Source organism: Podarcis erhardii, assembly GCF_964252035.2.
Source record: "Podarcis erhardii genome assembly, chromosome: Z".
Taxonomy (NCBI): Eukaryota; Metazoa; Chordata; class Lepidosauria; order Squamata; family Lacertidae; genus Podarcis; species Podarcis erhardii.
The window spans coordinates 28,117,960-28,143,604 of record NC_138504.1 but is presented as its reverse complement, the minus strand read 5'-3'; the positions used below and the strand labels follow the sequence as shown (position 1 = coordinate 28,143,604).

Below are 25,645 nucleotides of genomic sequence, written 5' to 3'. Positions count from 1 at the left end.
TGGAGCGAAAAATACGGTAACTACTAAAAGATCAAAATACAGAAACACAGCAAAGATACCTAGTCCACTATATCATCATCTCTTATGCCCCTTTTCAATGTGTTAGTTTCGTTGAGTATTCTTTACATAGCCATACCCATATCCTCCAAGGGGGTCAAAATAAAGGAGCTAGACCAGGCTTTGCCAACTAGGTGTCTCTGAACGTTTTTTTGACAACAGCTCTCATCAGCCCAAGCCAGGGCACAAGGCTGATGGAAGTTACGGTCACAAACATCTGGAGGCTACCAGGATGGTGCAGGCTGTGTTAGATGAGCTTCCCAGAAGACATGTCTCAGGATATCTGTACATCAGTGTTGCTACATTTTGTTCTAAGGAGCTCAAGGTGGGGCACATAGTTCTCTCCCTCATTTAATCCCCACAACAACCCTGTGAGGTAGGCTAGGCTGAGAGGCAGCAACAGGCCCAGGATCTCTATTCAGTTTCAGTTTCTGTTCGATTATCTATTTTGTGTTCTCATTTGGTATTTTTATGTTGTGAACCTTTCTTTGTTCTTTGGACGAATGGTGGTATGCAAATTTAATAAATAATAGCAATAACAATGGCTCAGCGGGGATTTAAACCCTGGTCCCCCCAAGTCCTAGTTTGGTCCTCTAACCACTACATCACGCCACAAAGAATTTTCAATTCTGCCACTCCCCTCTTCACCTACTTTTATTTTTATTGTTCCTTAACATCATCTTTTCTTTCTTGTTCTCCTTGGTTATGTTTGGAACACACAAATTATACTCCCCACCCCCACCCCCACATGGCAAACTAGGTCTCCATCAACTGAGCTTCACTGATTCGTTTCGCCAAGTGAAAAGGGAGAACTGAAAACCAAGATACTGAAGGTTACATAACAGCTCGGCTCTAAAAGCAGAAATAAAAGGTTGATCAAGCTATTGTGAAGCAGGCAATTATGTAATTGCCTTTGTGGGACACAAAGCCTTTTATGTTAAAGCCCTTGAAAGCAATGATGAGTTTAGGACACCGGATATATGTCTGTGTCCAAGCTACATATCTAAGGAGAAACAAGGTTGTCACTTTCTGGATGTTGAAAACTAATTAAAAATATGCATATTGTTTATCTAGGGAGACAAATTAGGCTTTCAATGATTGGACATGATTTTTTTTGCTGGTCATGCATGGCTACAACGGGATCTGTGAGCATGAGATATATTGTGCCCATTCAACATTTGCTCTGTATTTTCCGCTATGATGCAACCTTTAACAAACTTGTTTAATGTAAGGTCCCTTATTTCAGCAAAAGCACACAAGCTCTGCACACATTGATTCAACTTGAAACAAGATAGATTTCCCCGAACTTTACCTGTTGAACATTTGCCTGCAGCAAGTCTCCTAAACGTTCCACAAGTTCGGAGAAGGTGGGCCTCTCTGTCGGCACTCCATGCCAGCAATCCAGCATGGTCTTGTAGCTACAAGAAAAGAGAATTGAGCTTTAAACATCAACAGTTCTTATTCACTTGTAATGTTATCTTTTCTCTTCCTGTCACCATCTGAAAGTTGGTATAAGGGCTTGTCCCTACTTCCTTTTGTGCCACGCTTTCAAGGTCTGTGTCTGAGCATGTGTTTTTGGTTTTTGTTTCGTTCCCCATTGCAGACCTGAGTGATGCTTTTCTAGAGCAGATTACCAAAAATTCAGAAAGGAGTGGTACAGTAGTAATGGGAGACTTCAACTACCCAAATATATTTTGGATGACAGGTCCAATGATATTACATTGGCCGTGGCAAAGTTTCTTCCAGAAGTTAAAAGAAACGAAGATCATCATGCTTGAGACATAACAAAATGACGGCCTCGGTTTCTCTCTCTTTTGTGATGGGCTGTCTTAACTGTATTTTGTTCTGAAATTGTTCTATGGGTCTTTGGACTGCAATAAAGATTTATTTATCTGTTGGAACTCAAACTCTGCCAAAAATGTAAAGTCCAACAAATTCCTCATCTGCTTCAATAGCAATTTCATTTCCTAGAAGGTGGAAGAAGCAACAAAGGGGAAATCTATCTTGGATCTGGTCCTCACCAACAGGGAGGAACAGATCAACAAAGTGGAAGTACAGGGAATCTTGGGAGGAAGTGATCATGTCCTCTTGGGTTTCATGATACAGAGACAAGGGAAAGCTGAGTGTAGTCAGACACGCACTATGGACTATAAGAAGGTCAATTTCAAAAAGCTGAAGATACTACTGGGTGAGATACCATGATCAGAAATACTCAAGGAGAAAGGAGTCGAAGATGGATGCTAATTTCTTAAAGGTGAAATACTGAAGACACAAAAGCAGACAATTCCAAGAAAGAAAAAGTGGGAGGCATCTAAAGAAACCAGTATAATTGCATAAGGTGCTCACAGATGAGTGGAGATTTAAGAAGGGCATGTCTAGGGAATGGATAAATGGAAAAGCACGAAAGGAAGCATATACATGAGTAGCCAACACTTGAAGGCAGAAGTTCAGGCAGGCTAAAGTGCAGAACGAACTCAGGCTTGCAAGAGAGGTTAAAAAAAATATAAAAGGTTTCTTTGGCTATGTTTGAGGAGAGAGGAAGAATAAGCAAGTAGTACGTCCTCTGGATGGAGGAGAGGGAGAAATGCTATTGGGGGACAGAGAGAAGCCAGAGCAGCTCAGCACCTCCTTTGCCTCTTTTGTCACTTCCAGAAAAGCAGTTCTCAACCTGATGATAATAAAATTAATGATGCAAGGAGGGAGCTGCAGCCGAAGATAGGAAAAGAAGCGGTAAGGGAACACCTAGCTACTTTAAATGAATTCAGATCTCCAGGGCCTGATGAGCTTCACTCCAGGTACTAATGGAGCATGCAGATATAATCTCAGAGCCCCTGTCTATAATCTTTGAGAATAGCTGGAGAACAGAAAAGGTCCCTGTGAGCAAATGTCACCCACATCTTCAAAAAGGAAGTTTGTGTAATAAGGCATACTTTGCATGTAGAAGATACTAGGTTCAACCTCTGTCATCCCAGGTAGGGCTGGGAAAGACTCCTGCCTGAAATCCTGGATAGCTTATAATAATAATAATAATAATAATAATAATAATAATAATTTATTATTTATACCCCGCCCATCTGGCTGGGTTTCCCCAGCCACTCTGGGCGGCTTCCAAAAGAATATTAAAATACTGTGATACATCAAACATTAAAAGCTTCCCTAAGCAGGGCTGCCTTCAGATGTCTTCTAAAAGTCTGGTAGTTGTTGTTCTCTTTGACATCTGGTGGGAGGGCGTTCCAGAGGGAGGGCGCCACTACCGAGAAGGCCCTCTGCCTGGTTCCCTGTAGCTTTGCTTCTTGCAATGAGGGAACCGCCAGAAGGCCCTTGGCACTGGACCTCAGCGTCTGGGCAGAACGATGGGGGTGGAGACGCTCCTTCAGGTATACTGGGCCGAGGCCGTTTAGGGCTTTAAAGGTCAGCACCAACACTTTGAATTGTGCTCGGAAACATACTGGGAGCCAATGTAGGTCTTTCAAGACCGGTGTTATATGGTCTTGGCGGCTGCTCCCAGTCACCAGTCTGGCTGCTGTGTTCTGGATTAGTTGTAGTTTCCGGGTCACCTTCAAAGGTAGCCCCACGTAGAACGCATTGCAGTAGTCCAAGCGGGAGATAACCAGAGCATGCACCACTCTGGCGAGGCAGTCCGCAGGCAGATAGGGTCTCAGCCTGCGTACCAGATGGAGCTGGTACACAGCTGCCCTGGACATGGATTTAACCTGTGCCTCCATGGACAGCTGTGAGTCCAAAATGACTCCCAGGCTGCGCACCTGGTCCTTCAGGGGCATAGCCACCCCATTCAGGACCAGGGAATCCTCCACACCTGCCCGCCTCCTGTCCCCCAGAAACAGTACTTCTGTCTTGTCAGGATTCAATCCCAATCTGTTAGCCACTATCCATCCTCCAACCGCCTCCAGACACTCACACAGGACCTTCACCGCCTTCACTGGTTCTGATTTGAAAGAGAGGTAGAGCTGGGTATCATCCGCATACTGATGAACACCCAGCCCAAACCCCCTGATGATCTCTCCCAGCGGCTGCATGTAAATGTTGAAAAGCATGGGGGAGAGGACAGAACCCTGAGGCACCCCACAAGTGAGAGCCCAGGGGTCTGAACACTCATCCCCCCCCACTTTCTGAACACGGCCCAGGAGGAAGGAGCGGAACCACTGTATGACAGTGCCCCCAGCTCCCAGCCCCTCAAGATGGTCCAGAAGGATGTTATGGTCGATGGTATCAAAGGCCGCTGAGAGATCCAGCAGAACTAGGAAACAGCTCTCACCTTTGTCCCTAGCCCGCCGGAGATCATCAACCAGTGCGACCAAGGCAGTTTCAGTCCCGTGATGAGGCCTGAATCCCGACTGGAAGGGATCCAAATGGTCCGCTTCTTCCAGGCGTGCCAGTCATTGTAGACAATACTGAGTCTGATGAATCAATAGGCTCACATGGTGTAAGGTAGCTTCCCATGTTAACCTCTTTAAAATGATGCATTGCAGGTTAAGATCATGATTAGGCCTGGATGATGTATCAATACACTGTCCTGGACCAGTCTGAAGGCCTTCACCTGGTAGTATATCACTGGTGGGGCTTGCCTGCCACCTTCTTTCATTGGCTGCCTCCTTTGTCCCTGTGCTGGGTGCTGTCGCTGGATGGAACTGAGGCAGTTTCACCCCACTGCCTTGCAGGGCTGGGACTGAATGATGCTCCTTTTCAACATGGCTATGTTAAGCTGGTGATACATCACAATGTTGAAAAGCTGTTATCACCCAGCCCTAGTCATGACTGCCCACATTCTAGAAAGCTGAACCACTGAAAGGTAAGCTGACATCTTGGTATTTATGAGGGAAGACTGGTTACTACATTCTTCCCTTTTTATCACTCTTAAAAGCCAAATGCTTGTATGAATTGGTCCTAAGGTCATTTGTATGAATGAATGAACACATCTTCCCAATTTCATAGTAAATTACAGTACTTTTATATGGTATAACTGTGTCCACATAAATGTTTTTAATGAAAAAAAAATCCCACTTGTCCATTTAAAAGCAACTTGCACCCCACTTGTTTTTAGAACTTCTAAGGGAGGACCCCCCCCCCAAATGGTAAAGAATAGATATAATTTCCTAACCACTGCTTTTGGACTAGGTGTTGGGTGAAACAGCTGTTCAGAGTACATTACTCAGGCAGCAGCTCTGGAAGGCAAAAACCCACACAGTACTTGAAGAAGAAGGGAGAGGGTAAGGCAGGCACGCTAAACATTCCAGAAGGAATAGGCAGATATGCTGAAGCACGTTAATACATAATGCTGTCCACAAGCAAAATTAATTGATAGATATTGAGTGTTGATCATTTTGTTGATTGTTGTGTATAATAATAATAATAATAATAATAATAATAATAATAATAATTATTACTCGGGGCAGCTCCCAATCGAGTGTTAAAAACAATACAGTATGGTTTTGTTTTGTAGTTTTTTAAATAAAAAAACCAATAAAGCATTTAAAAAGAAGAAAAGAAAGACATGCGAGATGAAATTACATTTCTGGAGTTGAATATTCTGGTGATCTCATCCTTGTCCCTTCCTTGAGGCGTCGACAGAAGTCCTCATCAATCTGCACACCTGGATATGGTGTCGCTCCTGTAGACATAAACACAGACACAGAGAGACAGTTAATGTTCTGCCAGATGCCTTAAGCAGGGCCTGCATCTCCTGCAAGACCATCTAGCATCCCTACAAAGAAATCAGAATGGATGCTAACTAAATAGCCAACATGGACCAATCTCCTTAGAAACAGATAATGAAGAAAGCTCAATAAACTGGTCATCTGGAAGCACCCTGAAACGGAAATCTCCACTTATAATTATGGCTCAGAATTATTGATAGACAAATTATTTTTAAGCTGTCTAAGCTGGTTGCCATCACCAAATGTGGTGGCACTGAATTGCAGAAAAAGGAGATAAGGTAAGGAGATTTGTGACCTACATACTATTATGTATAGAAAGGATGGGCTCATAAGTGGGACCGGCCAGTATCCCATTGTCCAGATGGATTTTCCCTGAAAATCTATGGCTTGGGACTAGGTAAAGAAATGTCATGAGATGGTTGCCTGCAGGTGATTCAGTTCCTCTTAGTTATGCATAGATGCGAAGTCAATGCAGACATCTCCTTGCAGCGATCAAGCAAAACTATTGTGCGACTTCAGCTCCTTAAAAGACTCGGTCAAGAGCAAAAGTTTAAGGCAAGATAGGCTCAAGCTCTTGTTTCATGAACGGCTGATGGGATAAAAAGAAATGTGAAATGTACTGGATAGAAAATGTCTAGAGAGACAAGCCACCTCAGCCCGCTGCTTGCACCTTGTTCTCTTTTGAAGACCCTGCAGGAGCCATGCCTCCAGTAATGACAGCTGAACTAATATGACAAGGAAACCGAAAAGAACACAAATAAATCACCCTGACTAATACAACTGTCAGGGCAAAGAAAGTAAGTGTGCAATGAAGCTGAGCAGCTCTCTAATAGACCTTGATTTCCTCAGAGCAGGGTGGGGGCGAGGAAGTATATTCCACTTCAGAATTGCAAGTGTTGGGAAAAACATGACTCTCTTCAACTATGCTTCAGGTTTTATCTCCCTTTTTGTTTTTGTTTTGTTTTTTACAGGATGCCCATAAAACTGCTGGCTTGAGACAGCCTGAAGGCAGAAAACGAAGGGAAACCAGGCCTTCTTCCTCTTCATTCATTCATTCTTGCATATGTACATTTTATTACATTTACATCCTGCCTTTCTTCAGCTTTGGAACTCAAGGAAGCCTAAATGTGGTTCTTAGTTTGTGTCCTCCATCCAGGTGCTGACCAGACCTTGACCTGCTTAGCCTCAGGTGCCTTAAGTTACTTTTGACTATAAGCATCTACAGGACAAAAGAGCAAAAGAACCTACCAATGGATCAGGACGAGGAGGATATCATCTAGCTCACCATATTGTTTCCCACAGTGGTCTAACCCAGTGCTCTCAAAGTCACCCCTGATCCTGAAGCTTACCTATCTACTGTATGTGAAAAAACATGCTTTGGGGATTTAGAACTAGACAAAATATCTGTGTTGTATGTAGTTATTGCTAATTCATACAATCCTTCTGACATGTCAGGAAGTGAACCTGAAGCAACTCCTTGGGCTGTCACTGCACACCTGGTAAATCTTAAGTCCACCTCAAATCAAACAGCAACCAGGATTGCCCCAACCCTTTGATTACATTGCATTGTAAAATGTTAACCAACTACTTGCCAACTTTTCAAACAATTTATTGATCGCTTAAATGCTCTTGCCACTTACCATCTGGCCTGGGGCGGGGCCTGAAGCCTCACAAGGACTGCTTGCTGCTTGCTGCCCAGGAGGACTCCCCTGAGTGAGTGCCTGAGGGCCCTGCTCTTGCCACTTACCATCTGGCCCAGGGCGGGGCCTGACAGGCCTCACTAGGACAGTTGCTGTTACTGCCGGAGGGGCACAGAGTGTTTTCAAAATGTTTTTAAAAATTTCTTTTGGATTTTTTATATGTGGGGGGTGGGGGTGGGATGGATGTTTGGTTGGGCTTGGGGAATTTTTTTGATTTTGATGTTTTTGTAATTTTTAAAGTTTTTTGTTTGTATTGCTTTATTGGTTTTGTTTGTTTGTTTGTTTAAGGTGTTATTTTGTTCTTAGGGGGAGGGGTCAGGGCTGCCGGGGAATGGGCCCCAGCCCACAAAATGGCTGGGGCATGTTCCACAGGGGGGGATGCACTGGGGCAACCGATCTCAGTGATCACGGGTAGGAGGAGGAGTTACGCTAAGACTAGACCATGTCATTACAGAGGGGGCAGGTTTAGTCGTTGTCTGAGGACTATTCCTGCCACCGGGTCTGGTCCTGACCGGATGGATACTAGAATCAGCAAGGGATACCCACATGACCTGAAGGTGCTGCTGTGCAATGCCAGGTCAATGATTCATAAGACCACTGTCATCCATGACTTGATCATGGATGGAGGACTTGACCTGGCATGTGTAACAGAGACTTGGTTGGATGAAGCAGATGGGCCTGTCCTTGCCGCTGCTTGTCCACCAGGTTTCTCTTACGCACAGCAACCCAGGTCATGTGGGCGGGGAGGGGGGGTTGCAGTGATTTTTAGGAAGTCATTAGTTTGCACCAGGCGTCCTATTGGGAAGACCCAGTTTTCCGAGTGCATGTTCTGGAAGTTGGGCAATAGGGGCAGTACAGGATTCCTTTTGGTGTACCAACCTCCCCGCTGCACCAAGGATTCCCTGCCCGAGCTGCTTCAGGTCGTGGCGGATGTTCTCCTGGAGACACCTAGCTTGGTCGTCCTAGGGGATTTTAACATCCATGCCGACATGGCCTTACAAAGGGCCACTCGGGACTTCGTGGAAAGCATGGCCTCCATAGGGCTGTCCCTGAATAAGTCTGGCCCAACCCATAGCCGCGGACATGCCTTGGACCTGGTGTTTACCTCTATGGATGTTGGTGATCTGACACTAAGTAAAAGCGAAACGAAAGAAGTGCCATGGTCAGATCACTTCCTGGTGCAACTGGACTTCTCTGTGACACATCCCCTCTGCAGGGAGGTGGGACCAATTCGGATGGTCCGCCCCCGCCACTTAATGGATCCAAATGGTTTCCAGAGAGTGGTAGGGGATGCTTTATCCCATGTTGATGGCCTTTCAGCTGATTCCCTGGTGGCCCGCTGGAATGTGGAGTCAGAACCAGTGAAGGCGGTGACGGTCCTGTGTGAGTGTCTGGAGGCGGTTGGAGGATGGATGGCGGCTAACAGATTGAGGTTGAATCCTGACAAGACAGAAGTACTGTTTTTGGGGGACAGGAGGCGGGCAGGTGTGGAGGGTTCCCTGGTCCTGAATGGGGTAACTGTGCCCCTGAAGGACCAGGTGCGCAGCCTGGGAGTCATTTTGGACTCACAGCTGTCCATGGAGGCACAGGTCAAATCTGTGTCCAGGGCAGCTGTTTACCAGCTCCATCTGGTACGTAGGCTGAGACCCTATCTGCCTGCGGACTGTCTCGCCAGAGTGGTGCATGCTCTGATTATCTCCCGCTTGGACTACTGCAATGCACTCTACGTGGGGCTACCTTTGAAGGTGACTCGGAAACTACAACTAATCCAGAATGCGGCAGCTAGACTGGTGACTGGGGGCGGCCGCCGAGACCATATAACACTGGTCTTGAAAGACCTACATTGGCTCCCAGTATGTTTCCGAGCACAATTCAAAGTGTTGGTGCTGACCTTTAAAGCCCTAAACAGCCTTGGTCCAGTATATGTGAAAGAGCGTCTCCACCCCCATCGTTATGCCCGGATGCTGAGGTCCAGCGCCGAGGGCCTTCTGGCGGTTCCCTCATTGCGAGAAGCAAAGCTACAGGGAACCCGGCAGAGGGCCTTCTCGGTAGTGGCACCCGCCCTGTGGAACGGCCTTCCAGCAGATGTCAAAGCGATAAACAACTACCTGACATTCAGAAGACATCTTAAGGCAGCCCTGTTCAGGGAAGTTTTTAACGTGTTATATTTTACTGTATTTTTGGTTTCTATGGAAGCCGCCCAGAGTGGCTGGGGAGGCCCAGCCAGATGGGCGGAGTATAAATAATAAATTATTATTATTATTATTATTATTATTATTATTATTATTATTACTGCTTCTTCAATGCTGGACGGGCGTTAAAATAACTTAAGTGTTTCAGAAAACAACAGATAATGTTTTGTGTGTGAGTTCCCTGTTCAGCAGCTTTCCCTGGAATCATGCCTCCTGAAAGCTTGAGTTATTATAAAAGTTAATAGAAGAATTAATTCCGCTCTAACTCTGTAAGCTTCCCAATTCCTTTATTTCCCAGAGGGCTGTGGGATGTAGCGTTCTTTTCATAATCTGGCCTCCCTGAAGCCTGAAGAATCATTTGGAAGAACATGTAATCCGGTTTTAACATAGGAGATTTAAAGGAATCTGAATGGGAGTCCAAGTTTTGAAGAATCTCTGTACACTTTACATTCCATGCTCAATTTCCTGTTTTTGTCTATCTCTGGCCTGACAGCTTTCACTGGATGCTTGGGAGCAAAGTAAGTAATGCAGGAACAAGGAGGAATGAATGAGAACCCAGGCCAGAGAACAACTGTTCCTTAAAACTGTTTGGATAACCTGGGGGTTGTCGCTTCAGCCACGGTATGCAAAGATGTGTTCCAATTGCTAAGGAGGCTTTTATGAAAACAATGTTGACAGAAGTTGGAAAATCCCTTTTGGGTGTATAAGAATATTTAAAATATGAATCTAATCAAACATAGAGGATATAAATAATATATCCTTAGGGTTTAGTGCTCCTTTGCGCTTCCTCCTTTCCTCTTTGACTACCTCCAACTCCACATTCCTTGTATCAGTTTTAATCATAGGTCAGTGTCACGTCTGCACTACTTAATAAATGCTGTGCCAAATCTTCAAATGGTCTTTATTTTGACTGCTTGCGGGGCAGCAGGCACAAAGCATAGTCGTCTCAGAAAAAAAGTGGTACGTGTGTGCAGAAGTGATGCCTTTTACTATCTGAATTTTTTATTTAATATAGGCAGTGGAGTGGAGGAGCCCTGTAAAAGAGGTAATTTTGGAAGCCCAAACATGCCCTGTAACAAAGGCAAACAAGCCTTCATGTTCTGGTTCTTAATGATCTGTAAAAAATTTTTTATGTAAGTGAGTTCCATCACTGACACAGCTCCTCAATTAAATATTTATTGCATGAACTGTAGATAGGAGAGTGCCAAAACACAGAAATGCCTGGCTGATTTTTATCAACACATTGCTTTGGAAGAAAAACTTGCTTTTCAACTGCAGCCACAGAAAAGGAAATGGGACTCTAATCCTGAGTCACACAACAAGGTAATCAGAAATTGTGCTGTGACCAGAATGGGATGCAACCCAGTGCTGATAGAGCAACCCGTTGTCTCAATGGAGCAGTTTGGGTTGGCAGTAGGGATGCACGAATCTGTCATTTTTAGTTTCCTCCCCATTACTCATTTTTCCAGACTTAGATTCTGTACTCCACATTTCCACATCTGTTTGTAATCTTTTAATATATATAAAAGAAGCCCCATGAAAATCCAGTGCTTTTCTCCTAATATGCACATTTCTGTATGTAACTTTCCCTCATGCGCATATTTTTGCAATATACCCAATATACTCTGTACCCAAAGAGAGTAGGTACAAGTTGGATTCCAGAGCAGAAGAGACTATTATGATTGACTATGCTCCTGGGAGCAAAGTATACAACGTAATGGGCATGAGAAAGGGAAAGTCAGCACAAGACATGTGGTTCATGTACCTTGACTACTTTGCTTAGGTATACCACAACCTGTGTGTGGTCTTGGTCATTTTCAGTTGCAATAATTAAACCATCTACAATGCCAAAACTTAATAAAATTATTCATTTTTGCACTTGGTGTACAAGCACCTGTCTGTGTGATGCTGTGTGTAACCCCAGCTGTATAGTTTCTCATTCCATGCTGTAGCAGCTTGTTCTGAGCCACCAAGCCCCTTCTGAAATTTGCATACTAGATGTGCTTCCTTTGGTTTGATAAAACCTTTAGGCTGTTCCATATAAATCTCTTCTGAGATCTAGCCATGCAAAAATGTGGTTTTAATGTTTCACCTCCATTTGTTTATAAACAGTGATGCTGAAAAGCAGGCTAGCACACACACACCCCACCGCCCTAATGTCTCAGACTTCTCCAGATGTTTTGGACTACAACTCCTATCAGGCAGTCTGGAAATTGTAGCTCAAAACCTTTGGAGGGCACCAAGTTGAGGGAAAGCTGAATATTGTAACTAAGTCTAATTCTGAGAAATAGAAACTGGCATTCTTTTCCAAGATCCACAGCCTGATGAAGCATTTGGACAAAAATAACTGCTTTGTTGTTATTCAGATTCTTTCTAATGGATCAGCCTGAATACTTGCAACTGTAGATTGTTATTCATGAAACCCTCTGCAGACTAATTTAGTTTTCCTGCTCTCTACTCAAAATGCCTAAGGTTTGTTCCACTGCCTACTGGGATAAAGAAGCAACAATCCACATCCCTTTCCAAAAATGTAAACGATTTGATCTAGGGATTAGCAAAATCTGTCAATTTCAGTTTCTCTCACTTTCTCATTTGTCCACTCTTCAGTTCAGTTCTCCGCATTTCCACACCAGTTTGTGAATTTTTAAATCAACAAGTTGCCATGAAAATGAAGCAGCATTTTAATGTGAATTTCTCCTAATATACACCATTTTTGTATTCAATTTTGCCTAATACATTGATTTTTGCAAAGCAACATTTAGTGATATCTGCATCTTTATGCACACTTGATCTTAGTATATGCATGTTTGCACACATTACTTGGCAGGTGAACTGTATTGCAAAATTGAGAGAAGTGCAAATTCCAAGCGGGGTTGTGTTCTGGTTTGCGTATTGCACTGGCAAGCGTGAATTAGGTTGGTTTGCCATTAAATGAAAACAATCAAATTCTCTCCCCACCCCATCCTTACTTTTGCCTTTCTAGAAAGCCTTACCCCTTAAAAATGCACATGGGCATGAATGGAGAATGAATAATCATTCCAAACATTCTGTGGCTTGCATGAGTGGCACAGTCAGGGGAAAAAAACCATCTCTTTCTCCTTCTGGCAAAAGAACATGCAAAGTCCGGCATAACTGCCTGCATTTCTGTGACAGTGGCTTCAGCCAACCTGTGGGCCCTGTGGGTGTTTTGTGTTTCAGACGGTCAGCATTTTGGAATGAATTCTTCTAGGATCAAATATCTGCAGCATTCATTCTCTGCCTCCTCCTTGTTGTGGGAGTTCTTATATTGCTAGTGGTGGGCAGATGAGCCATCTGGGGCAGGAGCTGCAGCAAGCAACTTTTTGAGCTGTGTGGTCCCTGAGTTGAACCCGCTCGGCCTGTGGGAAAATACCATTTGACAGGAAGGTTTTCTGCTCCATCAAAATAGCTTTAATCCACAGGAGCCACGATTAAGAGTTTTCCATAAAGTCTCCTGGTTTGAACTGCTGCAAACGTCAATTCCAGCTTTGAAAGCTTTTGTTGTGGGCCAAAATGTCTATCAGCCACATCAAGATCCATCTGAAACCAACCTCTGGCTTAAGAAGAGTGTATAATCAACAATCAGCTTCCCCCCCCCAAAGGGTTTTGGCTTCAAACCAATTCAGAGATTGGCAAAGCTACTCACTGAGCCCTCACAGCCTGCCTCACAGAAAGTAGGAAAGCTGCATCATATCACCTCAGACCACTTATCCATCAAGATCTGTATGGTATATTCTGACTGGCAGAAATTCTCCAGGGTCAGGAAGGGCTCTTGCCCATCAGCTGCTCACACTTCTGCTTATGCGCTGCCTAGAAAGCACGTGTCTGTGCTGTTTTCCCCTTGGCCCGCTCCTTCCCAAAGGAAAACTTGCTCTTTAGCAATAGATCAGAATAGATCCAGGAAAAACCCAAATGGCTGTTTGCTCCAGCTGAGAGCTAAAGAGCTGTTTTCCCCAGGAGAAAGCAGCGGGATGAGAGGAAGTGTGGATAAGCCCTAACCTGAACTATATGGGGCAAAGCTTTGGTGCTGACCTTTAAAGCCCTAAATGGCTTCAGCCCTGTATACCTGAAGGTGCATCTCCACCATCATCCAGCCTGGACACTGAGGTCCAGCTCTGAGGGCCTTCTTGGAGAGTTCCCTCATTGAGAAAAGTGAGATTACAGAAAACCAGGCAGAGGGTTTTCTCGGTAATGGCTCCCGCCCTGTGGAACACCCTCCCATCAGCATCAAGGAAATAAACAGCTATCTGACTTTTAGAAGACATCTGAAGGCAGCCCTGTATAGGGATGTTTTTAATGTTTGATGTTTTATTATGCTTTTATATTTGTTGGAAGCTGCCCAGAGTAGCTGGGGACCCAGTCAGATGGACGGCATATAAATAAAGTTATGATGATGATGATGATGATGATCCCTTCTGAGACCCTACCCATAGAAATGTTTGGCTGCAGCAACTTTGACTTGTTACTGAGGTGCTCAGCTTTGCTTTCACTTTACACCTATATCTCCCTGATCACTGTGACTCCTAAATGTTTGCTCTGTATGTGTGACTCTGCCAAGCAAGGGCTTGTGCACACCAGAGGATGGGAACAGTGTTTTCATGAACAGGAGGTGAGATTGCTCTCATGGCATATGAAGGTGTAAGCACTGTGGATAGATGCAAATTTCCTTGTTCTGCTGTGGTTGCTGTTATTTAACAAATTTATAAACTGCTTCATGGTCTGGGGCCATCAAAGTAGTGTACAAGATTAAAAGGGTATTCAATAAAATCAAAAAGATTTTAAAAAAACAACAATTAAAAGCACCCCTACACATCTATAGTTAATATTTCATAAATGAGTTGGTCACACCTCAGTGAAAACCTTCTTAAATAAAGCTGTCTTCAGCAGGTGCCTAAACATCTATTTTCAGCTGTTGTCTAATTTTCAGATGGCTGGAATGGCAACCCTAAAAGTCTGGTTTCTAGGAGAAACCAAGCACATCTCTAGGACATGTGGTACTCTCAGCACAGCTCCATCTAAGGGCTGCTGTAACTGACTACTTTTGAATATAGCCACCACAAGCATGCTGCCCTTCAGTAGTCCTGACAAGTACAAGCTTTGTAAGAGAGCACCTCAGTACCTACTGGTAATATAGACAACCATCGTTAGCACCAAAAAAAGAATTAGGAACCCTTCATGCAGATTTGCACACAGAACTCCAATAGTAACTCAGTAATATTAAATCATGCCCGATTTGTTACTCTGTATTAACAAATATCCTACTCTCATTCTTCATCTGAAATGTATTTTGCACAGCATTCAGTCCATTTAAAATAAAACACAATAAAAGTAAGCACAACCTTACCTAGAGAAAATATTTCCCACAGCAACACACCAAAAGACCAAACATCACTCTGAGTGGTGTAAGTTTTGTCAAAAATAGCTTCTGGAGCCATCCATTTCAGAGGAAGTCTCGCCTACAATATGAAGAAAGCAAAAGGAGACTAGTATTAACAATATTTACATTTGTCCAGACAGAGGTGGATTTAGGGGAGCAAGAACAGTTTGGTCATACTGGGCGTGGAGCCTCAAGGGTGCCACAGGGGGCGCTGCAACTATGGTACAGAATGGAAGGCAAGAGATGGGGGGATTTTGGCATTGTGGTGAAATTTGATACCCCAAGAGGCACCACTGGTCCAGGTGCAGGGAAGTAATAGTGCCACTCTATTCTGCACTGGTCAGACTCCACCGGGAGTGCTGTGTCTAGTTGTAGTTTAAGAAGAATGTTGAAGAGCTAGAAAGTGCAGAGGAGGGCGACCAAAATTATAAGGGTATGGAAACTTTATGAGGAACAGTTGAGGGACTGTGGTATGTTTAGGCTGGAGAAGAGAAGATTGAGAGGTGACAGGACAGCTGTCTTCAAATATTTGAAGGGCTGTAACATGGAAGATAGAACAGGCTTATTTTCTGCTGCTCCAGAGAGTAGGACCTGAACCATTGGATTCAAGTTACAAGGAGGGAGATTCTGACTAAACATTAGGAAGAACTTTCTGACAGAGCTGCTTGACAATGGAATGGACTTCTTTGGAAGGTGGTGGACTCTACTTTGATGGAGGTTTTTAAGCAGAGGTTGGGTGGCCATCTATCAGGGATTCTTTAGCTGTGATTCCTGTGGAGAGCTGAACTAGGTGACCTTTGGAGTCCCTTCCAACTCTACCATTCTAGGATTCTAAGATTTATCAACTTGTATATACCTATATCCTATCCCACTGACTTATTTGTTTCAGTCTGCATAAAAGGGTGGACCACACATGATTCTGCATGCCTATAAGACTTACGTCGCCTTTCCGCACATAGTCAGGATCTTTGTAAATATCTCTGGCCAATCCAAAGTCACAGATCTTCACCACATTGTTTTCAGACAGCAGAATGTTCCTGGCTGCCAGATCCCTGTGAATGCACTGGAGGAAAGGACAAATGAAATAAGAAAATATTTTTAAAATTTATTTTATTTTGTTTTATTTATTATTTTATACCCTCATTGCAAGAGCTGAGCTTCCACAACTTATTGAAATATTAAAGGGCATTTTTTTTAAATAAAAAAGTTTGCAAATAATGAAGCAAGTCACTAGAGAATGGAATCAGAACCAAAAATATTATTGAATCCCTCAAGATCACATGTGCTTTCCTTTTATATTTTTCTTCAGAAACACTATTGCTAAAATATACCAATATACAACATTACTCCTAAGACACAGATTCCTCAGATATTTACACTTTCTTTACATCTTATACATTACTATATGCTCAACTTCTACTTTGAATCCTAACATATACATATATCAAAATAACATATAATCTTTTATTCAAACCCATGTTTTTCAGATAAACTGATCTGCCATAACTAAATGGTTCAAATCTTTCTACCATACATAGAAAGGACACTGTCACTCTGATTATTTATACCTGATTTCATACCTTGTGCAATAATACTGCCTTCTATTAATAATTACCGTATTTTTTGACCTATAGGACGCACTTTTTCCCCTCCAAAAATGAAGGGGAAATGTGTGTGTGTCCTATGGGGCGAATTCAGGCTTTCGCTGAAGCCTGGAGAGCGAGAGGGGTCGGTGCGCACCGACCCCTCTTGCTCTCCAGGCTTTGCGCAGCTCTCCGCAAGCCGTGGGAGCCCACACCAGGCTTCCGCGGCTTGCGGAGAGTTGCCTGCATGCTGAAGCCTGGGCGAGCTGAGCTCAGCGCACCCAGACTTCGCACAGCTCTCCCCAAAATGTGGGAGCCCAGCGCTGGGCTCCCACGGCTTGCGGAGAGTTGCCTGTTCTGGGGGCTGGGGTTGGGGGAAGCTTGGGCTTCCCCCACCCCAGCCCCGCGCCTGGGGGGGAAAAATAATTCCCCCCCCTTTATTCCCCCCCCAAAAAACTACGTCCACCTTATGGGACGGTGCATCCTATAGGGCGAAAAATACGGTACGCATTCAGCTGCTTTGCCTCTGTTAAATGGAGAATGTTGGAATAGATGGACCTTAGTTGGATTAGTTGGATCTTGTTCTGATTCAGCAAGGAAGATCCTACAACTTTGATTACATCTCCATATGCATGTGAAAGTGATTCTTGCATTAGTGAGGACTTATAAGACTGGGGTGTGCTTATCAGCTGATCCACGGTTCTTAATAAAGATCATATGGGAGAAACTCACTCTCTTCTCACTCAATGTCTTTAACAGCAAAGGGGTTTTAAACAGGACTTACTTTCCTGGAGGCCAAGAACTCCATGCCTTTGGCGACCTGGAAGCTGTAGCAAATCAAGTCCTCTAAGGTCAGGGCGCGCTTGTATAGATCTTCAACATCTAAGAGAGACCAAGGAGCAATCTGAGCAATGCACATCACATCACAGGGTCAAGCCATGGATTCAGAACAGTAGAGGGAATTGCTCTCAGGATTAGTCCTAGCCAGAAGCACTCCCACGAGAGAAGCCCACTGCGGCAATACCCCTCCAGCCCAAGGACTCCTGCTTGGAAGTACTAGGGCAATCAGGGTCCCCCTGCTCTGCTAGAATCAATGATTGTTAAAACAGGCTGAGTCTCTCTACAGGAAGAGGCTCCCATCATAAGGTGTGAATATCACAACTACAATAGTGGCAAAACTCCCATTAAAGTTCAGTCTGAGGACAACAAGTGCTGAAGCAACAGCTGAGCTTTGCTGTTAAGGAGCTGTTCAGGGTACCATTGAAGACTTAAGTCTCTACTACAGAGGCCCACCTAGCAGTTCGAAAGCATGTCAAAGTGCAATTAGATAAATAAGTACCGCTCCGGCGGGAAGGTAAACGGCGTTTCCGTGCTCTGCTCTGGTTCACCAGAAGCAGCTTAGTCATGCTGGCCACATGACCTGGAAGCTGTCTGTGGACAAATGCCGGCTCCCTCAGCCTATAGAACGAGATGAGCGCACAACCCCAGAGTCCACGACTGGACCTAACGGTCAGGGGTATCTTTACCTTTTTACAGAGGCTATGGCTCCAAACACATCCTAAGCATAGCTGTCAACATTTCCCTTTTTAAAAGGGAAATTCCCTTTTTCCGAATAGGATTTCCCTTAAAAAAAGGGAAAAGTTGACAGCTATGAATTCCTAAGACACATGAAGGAGCCTAGAAGCAACCGCAACAGAAAGCTTCAATCTTGACATTTGGTGGTAGAGGATCCATGATTGGCACAGCAGCTCCTTTTTTTTTTATGAAAAATGTCAAAGTAGCTTCCTGGGACTGCCAATTTAAATGGGAAAGCAGCTCTTCAAGGGGGAACGTTCAGCACTCTTCGATTTATTTTAAAAATACAACTAAAGGGGTTATAGTACAGGTATACCAATTAATGAATATGACAGAGAGAGTAGATAGGGAGAACTGTTCTCTATAATACTATAATATTGGGGGCAGAGGGTGGCTAACAAACCTGAGCTCCTTGGAGAAAAAGGTGGGTTATAAATGCAAGAAACAATCAGATAAATAAGCAATATATTTACCTTCCTCCTCTTCTTCTGAGTCTGTATAACTCTTGTCTTCAATGAATCCTGAGCTTGCAGAGCTTCCTGTGCTAGCCACGCTCTCCAGGCGCCTCTTGATCAGTTCTGTTAAATCACTGATGTATGCTTCCAGCTCTTTCTCTGCAGGGTCTGGATTTTCCTGAGGCTGGAGGAAAGAAAGACCCAAAGAAGCTCTAATGTATAGCTGGATCAATACATGTTCCTGCCATTTTGCAGCTCATAATTAAACTATGCAGCTGGCTTCCACAGGAGGCAGTGATAGCAATAGGTGGCTTTAAAAGAGGATTGGACAAATGCATGCAGGAGGTTAATACTCCTGATGACTACCAGCCACTATGACCATGCTCTTCCTCTACAATTGGGAGGCAGCAATGCTTCTGAACACCAGCTACTGGATACTACAAGAGGAGAGCACTCTTATGCTCAAATCTTGCTTGCCAGCTTCCCATTGGGACACTGGGCTTGGGTCCTGTTTGCAGGTTTCCAATAACTATCTGGTTGGTCACTGTGAGAACAGATTGCTGGACTAGATGAGTCACTGATCTGATCCAGCAAGCTTTTCATTGGTTCTTATGCCTGAGGTGGTTTTACGGGGGGGGGGGGGGGAGCTTGAGCAAGACACTATTCATGGGCCCATTCCCTCCATGAGTCTACCTCCTCACTGAAGTCAGTCCAGGGGGCCCTTGCCAGTGGCCCTCTGCTGGGTGTGGAACCTCAAGTTGGGCTTTGACACCAGCCCTGTTGAGGTGAAACAGTAAATAGCAACCCATCCCACAGTCAAAGTGATTGAAGGCTGGTTATGTTCTTTCCCCCTGGAAAATAATCATAGCTAAACCACAATAATAAATTAAACCAGCTAGCGATCTCATCCCCTTTCATGACACTCAAATTCTTCAGCGAGTTGGTGTTCTCTCTCTAGTGGTACAGTAAGACCCTAAAAAGAAAAGAAAACTGCTCTCCAAATCACCAGTGAAAAAGCCTGCTTCTACCTTACCAATAATCATCTGACCACAAAATGACAAACAGGGTTCCATTTATTGGTCTTTATGCCCTTACTGGGCAAGGGAGGGAAAGACGGTCTTTCAGGTAGCCTAGTCCAGAGTTGTTTATGGTTTTATATGTAAGTAACAAGACTTCAGAATTGGTCTGGTGTCTAATAGACAGCCAGAGATTTCTGTCAATGTGTGGTAATGCTTATGGAAAGAAGATCATTAGTGCTTTCTATGCACAAATGTGAGATCACTTCGAGCTAATCATAAACATGTCGCCCCCCTCCCCTAAACTAAAAATAATAAAGGACCCTATAACTCACTGCTATCTTCCCAGCACACTGGACTCGATTTCTTAGAGCAGCGATGGGGAACCTGTAGTTATACAAATGCTGCTGGACACTAGCAGCCATCAACCCCTGACCATGCTGGGTGAGTCTGATGGGAGCTGGAGTCCCAACAACACCTGGAAGACCAAAGGTGCCCCATCCCTTCTTTCTGCTCTTCAGAAATGGGAGTTTCTGTGTGCTTAGAACCATTTTTAAAAAGTGAATGGTTATTTAGTGTGCGGTTCTTTTTCATAAATATGGTTTGATTTAGAGCATAAATGCCATCCCATGGAGGGAAAAAAACCATGGAGACATGTGACTCAACACTTCTGTTTCTTCTGCACGTTCTAGTCACAGGTCTGGGTTTTCCATGTCTGTGTCTAAGTGTGTTTCTTTTTGTCCTGGTGCTTTTCCCGTGAAAACCCATGTTTTACTGCTGAACAGGAGCAAACAGCAATTTGGTTTTCTGAGGATTGCTATTTACAGTGGTACCTCTGGTTACGAACTTAATTTGTTCTGGAGGTCCGTTCTTGTAACCCGAGGTACCACTGTACTCTGATTCAGCAGTAAAACACAGGTTTCCCTGGTGAAAATGCTGATACCAAGAAATAAAACCCTGCTCAGAAGTAGACCTGAAAAACCTGGACCTGAGTTTAGAAAGTGCAGTGCAAATCTCATGCATCCCCTAGTAGATAAGGCTGTGATGGAATTTGAACAATACACCCAAAAGAATATACATAGCTGATGCTGTCTTAGATGCTGGCAGGGAAACAAATATTAAAGACAGGCTCAGAATTTTATAAGCACTCACAGTGGTTCTTGCTAATCATGGGACATACATCCCTTCAGTTTAATCGTGTCTGAGGTGGGCTGCCTACCTGTTTTGTTTCATTAAGTGGTACCTGTACATTGTATTATGTACACATTGAAAGTTTACCTTACACCTCCCTCCCAAAAAACATTCAAAACATTTAAGGCACACTTGCTCTGCAGAAGAAATGGATACTAGTCTTTAGGTGTCCACAAAACCTGCAGAGTCAGCTTTTAAGAACTACCTTATAGTGAATCAGGCCATTGGTCTACCTATCTATGTAGCTCTCTAGGGTTTCAGAAAGGAATCCTTTCAAGGTCTATGTGGATAAGCCAGGGATTTAACCTGGGTCCTTCTGCATTCAGATGACATACTCTACCAGTGAGTCGCCTTTACATTCTGAAAAGACACAACCAGCCTTCCCCTCATTTTTTCAGACTTCCCCAGGAGAGAAAAACTTAAGCAGAGCTGCAATCAGGCTGCATCTGCTGCTTGGACAGTGTAATCCTATGCACAGATACTTGGGAGAAAGTACCATTGAATTCAATGGTTCTTACTTCAGGAAAACATGCAGAGGACTGCAGCTCCGGAATGCCATGCCTGTCTCCACCCAACCATTCCTAGGTTGTTTCTCCTCAGTTTTCCTTCTTTCACTTAGTGTCAGGAAGAAGGCAAAACAGAATTTATCTAGGCTTTTGGTAGGAAACAAACAAATGGCCTTTTAAAGGACAGCCAATTTCATATGCCTCAGAGGTCAGATATTCATCTTACCTTGCATGCGATGAAGTCTCCTCGTTTTCCTCGTAGGTAATTAGACAGATTTCCGTACTTGCAGTATTCTACAATGACCATCAAAGGACCTGCAAAAATGATGAAAGAAAAGTTTCCAACATAAAGGATGTAGGAATTGTCACGTTTAAGAGAACATCCCTGTTGGATACCTGATGGGAAATGAGATGCAGATAAAAGAACTACAGATTCAGGGGCAAATGGTGATCTGGTGTAAGGAAGTTACCAGGCTCTAAGTCAGGGTAGGGAATCTTTTTCAAACCAAGGCCCAGATCAAGAAATGCCCAAACCTCTTCAGGCCACGTAGAAAGAAGATGGGGAGAAGAGGTAAGATGCCGGGGGATATGGCAAGCCTTTCTTGTTCATGCTGCCTGCCTCACATCAGGAATTGTTCCCAACTTCTTGCTGGGGGTTTTTGGGAGGGGGACAGAGCCCAGTTTCATTATATTTTTCCTGCTGCCTGCCCCACAGAAGGGTCCAGGGATTGTTCCTAAGATCTTGAGCATGGTGGGGGAAGCATAGTGCAGAGGCATAGTCATCATTATTAGCATCATAATTACTATTGCTAATGATTATTGTCATTATTTGTACAAGCTTATATTTCTGATACTTTTATTTTTCTGATCTTTTGGAGGTGGAAGCCATTTTTGTGTTAGCAAATTGGTGTGGAAATGGGATGAACTGAACTGATGGCTGGAAACATGAGAAACTGAGTGAACACAAAATGGACAGAGTCACCCATCCCTATAAACCCCCAATAAAAACACAGATTGTCCCTGTGATTACGTGCCTTTCCATCTCTCTGACTCTCTTTATGCAGTCACGATTGAATTTTGTTTGCATTCTGTCATCTAGCTTGACCTCCATATATTTTGTTGTTGTACATCTGGATGTGAAACTCCAGGAATGGAAGAATGTCAAAAAACAATTGCTCTTGAATCACACCCATCTGCCAGCTTGTTTCTTCTGTATTTAGGGAGCCAATTAAGTATTGTTTAGTTTGCTACAATTGCTGTTGGTGTTCCAAGACACAGGACAATGTTTTAAGCAATTCCCTTTGTATTATAGTGAGAATCAGACAGCATCATTTTGAAGCCATCAGCTTGTACTCTGATGTATAAAAATAACAGCAAGAAAAATACCTCAGAAATGCCAGAAAATATGAACAAATGGGGTTAGACCACATGGAACAAGCCATTAATACCCATCTCAAGCAATCAGCCTTTCAATGTCTAGAAACCTTCTCCAACACGTAAGAGCTACAATTACATATTTGAATACTCAGAAAGCTGAATGCTTGCGTTCACTACAGCTAGCTTATAAAAGGGCACCAAGAGGATTCTCATGACCCAGTAAACTATTCTGCAGGGGGTGAGCAAATCCAGTAGTACTCTCAAAGCTTCAAGAAAGTTTGTGAACTCGGGCCCCTCACAATAGGTTCCCTTCCATTCATGTGTAAACTCTCTCTCTCTCTCTCTCTCTCTCTCTCTCTCTCTCTCTCTCTCTCACACACACACACACACACACGTTTGCCCTGCCTACAATTTTTTTGTAAAGTTTCCAACTTCCTCAGTGAGTGTTGGCAGAAATTGGTCAGTGGGTGGACTAGGGGTAAGTCATAGTGTGTCAGAGGTGGGGCCTGGTGATTTTTAGTAGTATAGGGATCTGTTGGTCAGGTCTGGTGGATCTGGGTGTAAGGTTAATGGGGGAGGTATAATAGTCCCAAGAGGTGCTACACACATGGTGCAGAATGAGGTGGTAGAACTATTAGCTATACCACTTCAGACTGTGGATTGCACTTTTGAACTCCCTTTCCCCCCACCCCCCTACTTTTCCTATTGATGGAAAACAAGCACCTCAGATAGATATTTTTAACATAACTGCCTCCCTGATTTGCTCACTTATTATATGCAGGGTGCCATATGTGTGAGAAGATAGCTCAAAAGCATGACCTGCTCTGCACTCTAAAGCAATACACTTCAGAATTCTGTCACATCATTCTGGGTAATATTTAGAATTTGCATCTATGGAGAAGTTTGCTTTTTGGCCATGTCTTGGATCAGATCACTTGTGATGTGAGTTGTTTTTCCCTTACAGAAACAGATCTGAGTAAAAGAAAGAGATTGTAGTGGCTCACCTCCTGGCTTGGTGCAGGCACCCAACAGGTTGACGACATTCAGGTGGTGTCCAATATGAATAAGGATCTTCAGTTCAGACATCAAAGCCTTGCGCTCGTTGGTCGTTGAGCACTCTGCTTGAGATAAACAGGACAGAGCCATCTTGACACAACAGGATATTGTCAACGTGGGTGGAAAATCCTGTTTATACTCAAAACGGAAGCAAAACACCACCAACCACCATAGTGGAAAGGAAATGAATAAAGCCCTCCCAGGTTGCTTTGTGTGTGTGTGTCTGTCTGTGTGTGTGTGTGTGTGTGTGTGTGTGTGTGTGTCTTATTATTTATTCTCATTAGATTCGGAATGTCTTCCACCCAAACGTCCTGCCTTGGCCCTTACAACATCAAGTCCTCAGAGTAACTTCTCTTTTATCTGTAGAGTTGGGGTGTTAGTGGGGGGAGTTAACTGCCCTGCAGGAACTCTTCCTCTCCACATTTCCTGCTAGAGGTTGAAAGAGCTGCAGCTGATGAAATGTCTCTGTGTTGCCAGTTACACAGAGAAGGGAGGCTTTTGAAGTTCTAAGAACATCTTCCCCAGTTGGGTGCCCTTCAGATGTTTTGGGCTGTAACTCCCATCATCCCCAGTCAGCACAAATGCTCCTGGGAGGGGCAGTCCAAAACGTGGAGCTAGTCTTCTACTTGTTATTATTTCAGTTTATTACTCGCTATTCACTATAAGGTCCCAGAGCAGTTTTCAGTCATTTAAATCACAATATTAAGTAACAGTGTAAAACAAATTACAGTCACAAGACTAGGGTAGAGCCTAGCAGGCACCAGGTTGGAAATCTGGAGGACACCAGTTAGGGAAGGTTTTCTCTAATACAGTGTATGCTAATAACCTGGCAGCACAAAGTATCATCACAAAACCACTCAGCATCTTGCAAAAGACCCAAGTGGACTTTTAGGAAAGCTTTGTGGACCCTGGCTGTCAAGAATCCAGCGCCTTTCCCAGAGATGTTTCCTGCACAATCCACATGGATGGTGAATTGCAATATGACATTTTCCCACCTATGCTCTGCTGTGGGAACTGCCTCAAAAGCTGTTTGTTGTCAGAACTAACCCTTGACGGAGACCTGAAAATAATGTGCAGCACAGTACAAAGGTGCCAATCCAGATAGCCTTGGGAGGAAGTTCAACATTTAAAGGGGTTGGGTGCCCAGGAGAGGAGGCAGAAGATTGTGATGGTTGAGCTAGAGAAGCATTCCACAACTTGGTGCCCCTCCCCCCCAGTCATTTTGGACTACAACTACCATCCGTCCTAGCCAGCATGGCCAATGGTCAGGGATGATGGGAGTTGTAGTCCAGGAACACCTGGACACCCACAGATTGGGGAAAGCTATACCAAGGTGTAGGGGGAGATTCTAAAGCAAAAGAGGCACTGAACTAACACTGGAACTAGTGGATAGGGAATGAAAGAATCATTTGCATAATTGGGCAAATGCACAGTTCCAAAAATATTTAAAAGTGCAACTAAAATATTTTTATAATGTATAACCTGGCAGATGATTTGTTTGTTCATCAAGTTTCTGATATGTAAACGTCATTAGGAGGTCCCATATGGCCCAAGCTTTGGATAAGAAACATATTCCCTTGTTTTAAACATGGTAAGCCTATTGCCCTTAATTTGCTCTTGGCACCACTCACTTTCAGGCCCCTGAACTTCTCTCCATCCCCAAGGGCTGGGATCAAAGGTTTATATCCCGTTTCAGACAATCAAATTCCATTATGTTCTATGCTCTCCTTCCCCCACAACCTACTTTCTAATGGAGGCTGTCACTCCATTTATGCTAGGAATTCAAGGCTGCATCGATGGCTGAGTGTAGAGTTCACATGTTATTCCCTCTGTGTAGACAGCCACTGTGCAGCTGACAAATTGTTCC

The 25,645-nt window shown here is 43.9% G+C and overlaps 1 protein-coding gene and 1 long non-coding RNA gene across 5 annotated transcripts in view; one reads left to right on the top strand and one right to left on the bottom strand.

The window, feature by feature from the left end:
- LOC309333435 (vascular endothelial growth factor receptor kdr-like) overlaps nt 1-25,645 on the bottom strand; it is a 198,271-nt gene that overhangs the window by 24,081 nt on the left and 148,545 nt on the right. For 2 of the 4 annotated variants that reach the window (XM_081846914.1, XM_081846916.1), the window contains exons 19-26: nt 23,727-23,843; nt 21,572-21,660; nt 18,651-18,816; nt 17,387-17,484; nt 15,960-16,082; nt 14,987-15,098; nt 5,587-5,686; nt 1,370-1,475 (exon numbers count right to left, since the gene is read on the bottom strand). In XM_081846914.1, the coding sequence (XP_081703040.1) occupies nt 1,370-1,475; nt 5,587-5,686; nt 14,987-15,098; nt 15,960-16,082; nt 17,387-17,484; nt 18,651-18,816; nt 21,572-21,660; nt 23,727-23,843 (911 nt within the window). The remainder of the gene's footprint in view (nt 1-1,369; nt 1,476-5,586; nt 5,687-14,986; nt 15,099-15,959; nt 16,083-17,386; nt 17,485-18,650; nt 18,817-21,571; nt 21,661-23,726; nt 23,844-25,645) is intronic. The other 2 variants (XM_081846915.1, XM_081846917.1) reach the window with 1 other exon arrangement.
- On the top strand, nt 9,769-23,761 carry LOC309333659. Its single transcript, XR_014152650.1, has 3 exons — nt 9,769-10,245; nt 22,658-22,841; nt 23,687-23,761. It is a non-coding gene; the product is annotated as an uncharacterized lncRNA (long non-coding RNA).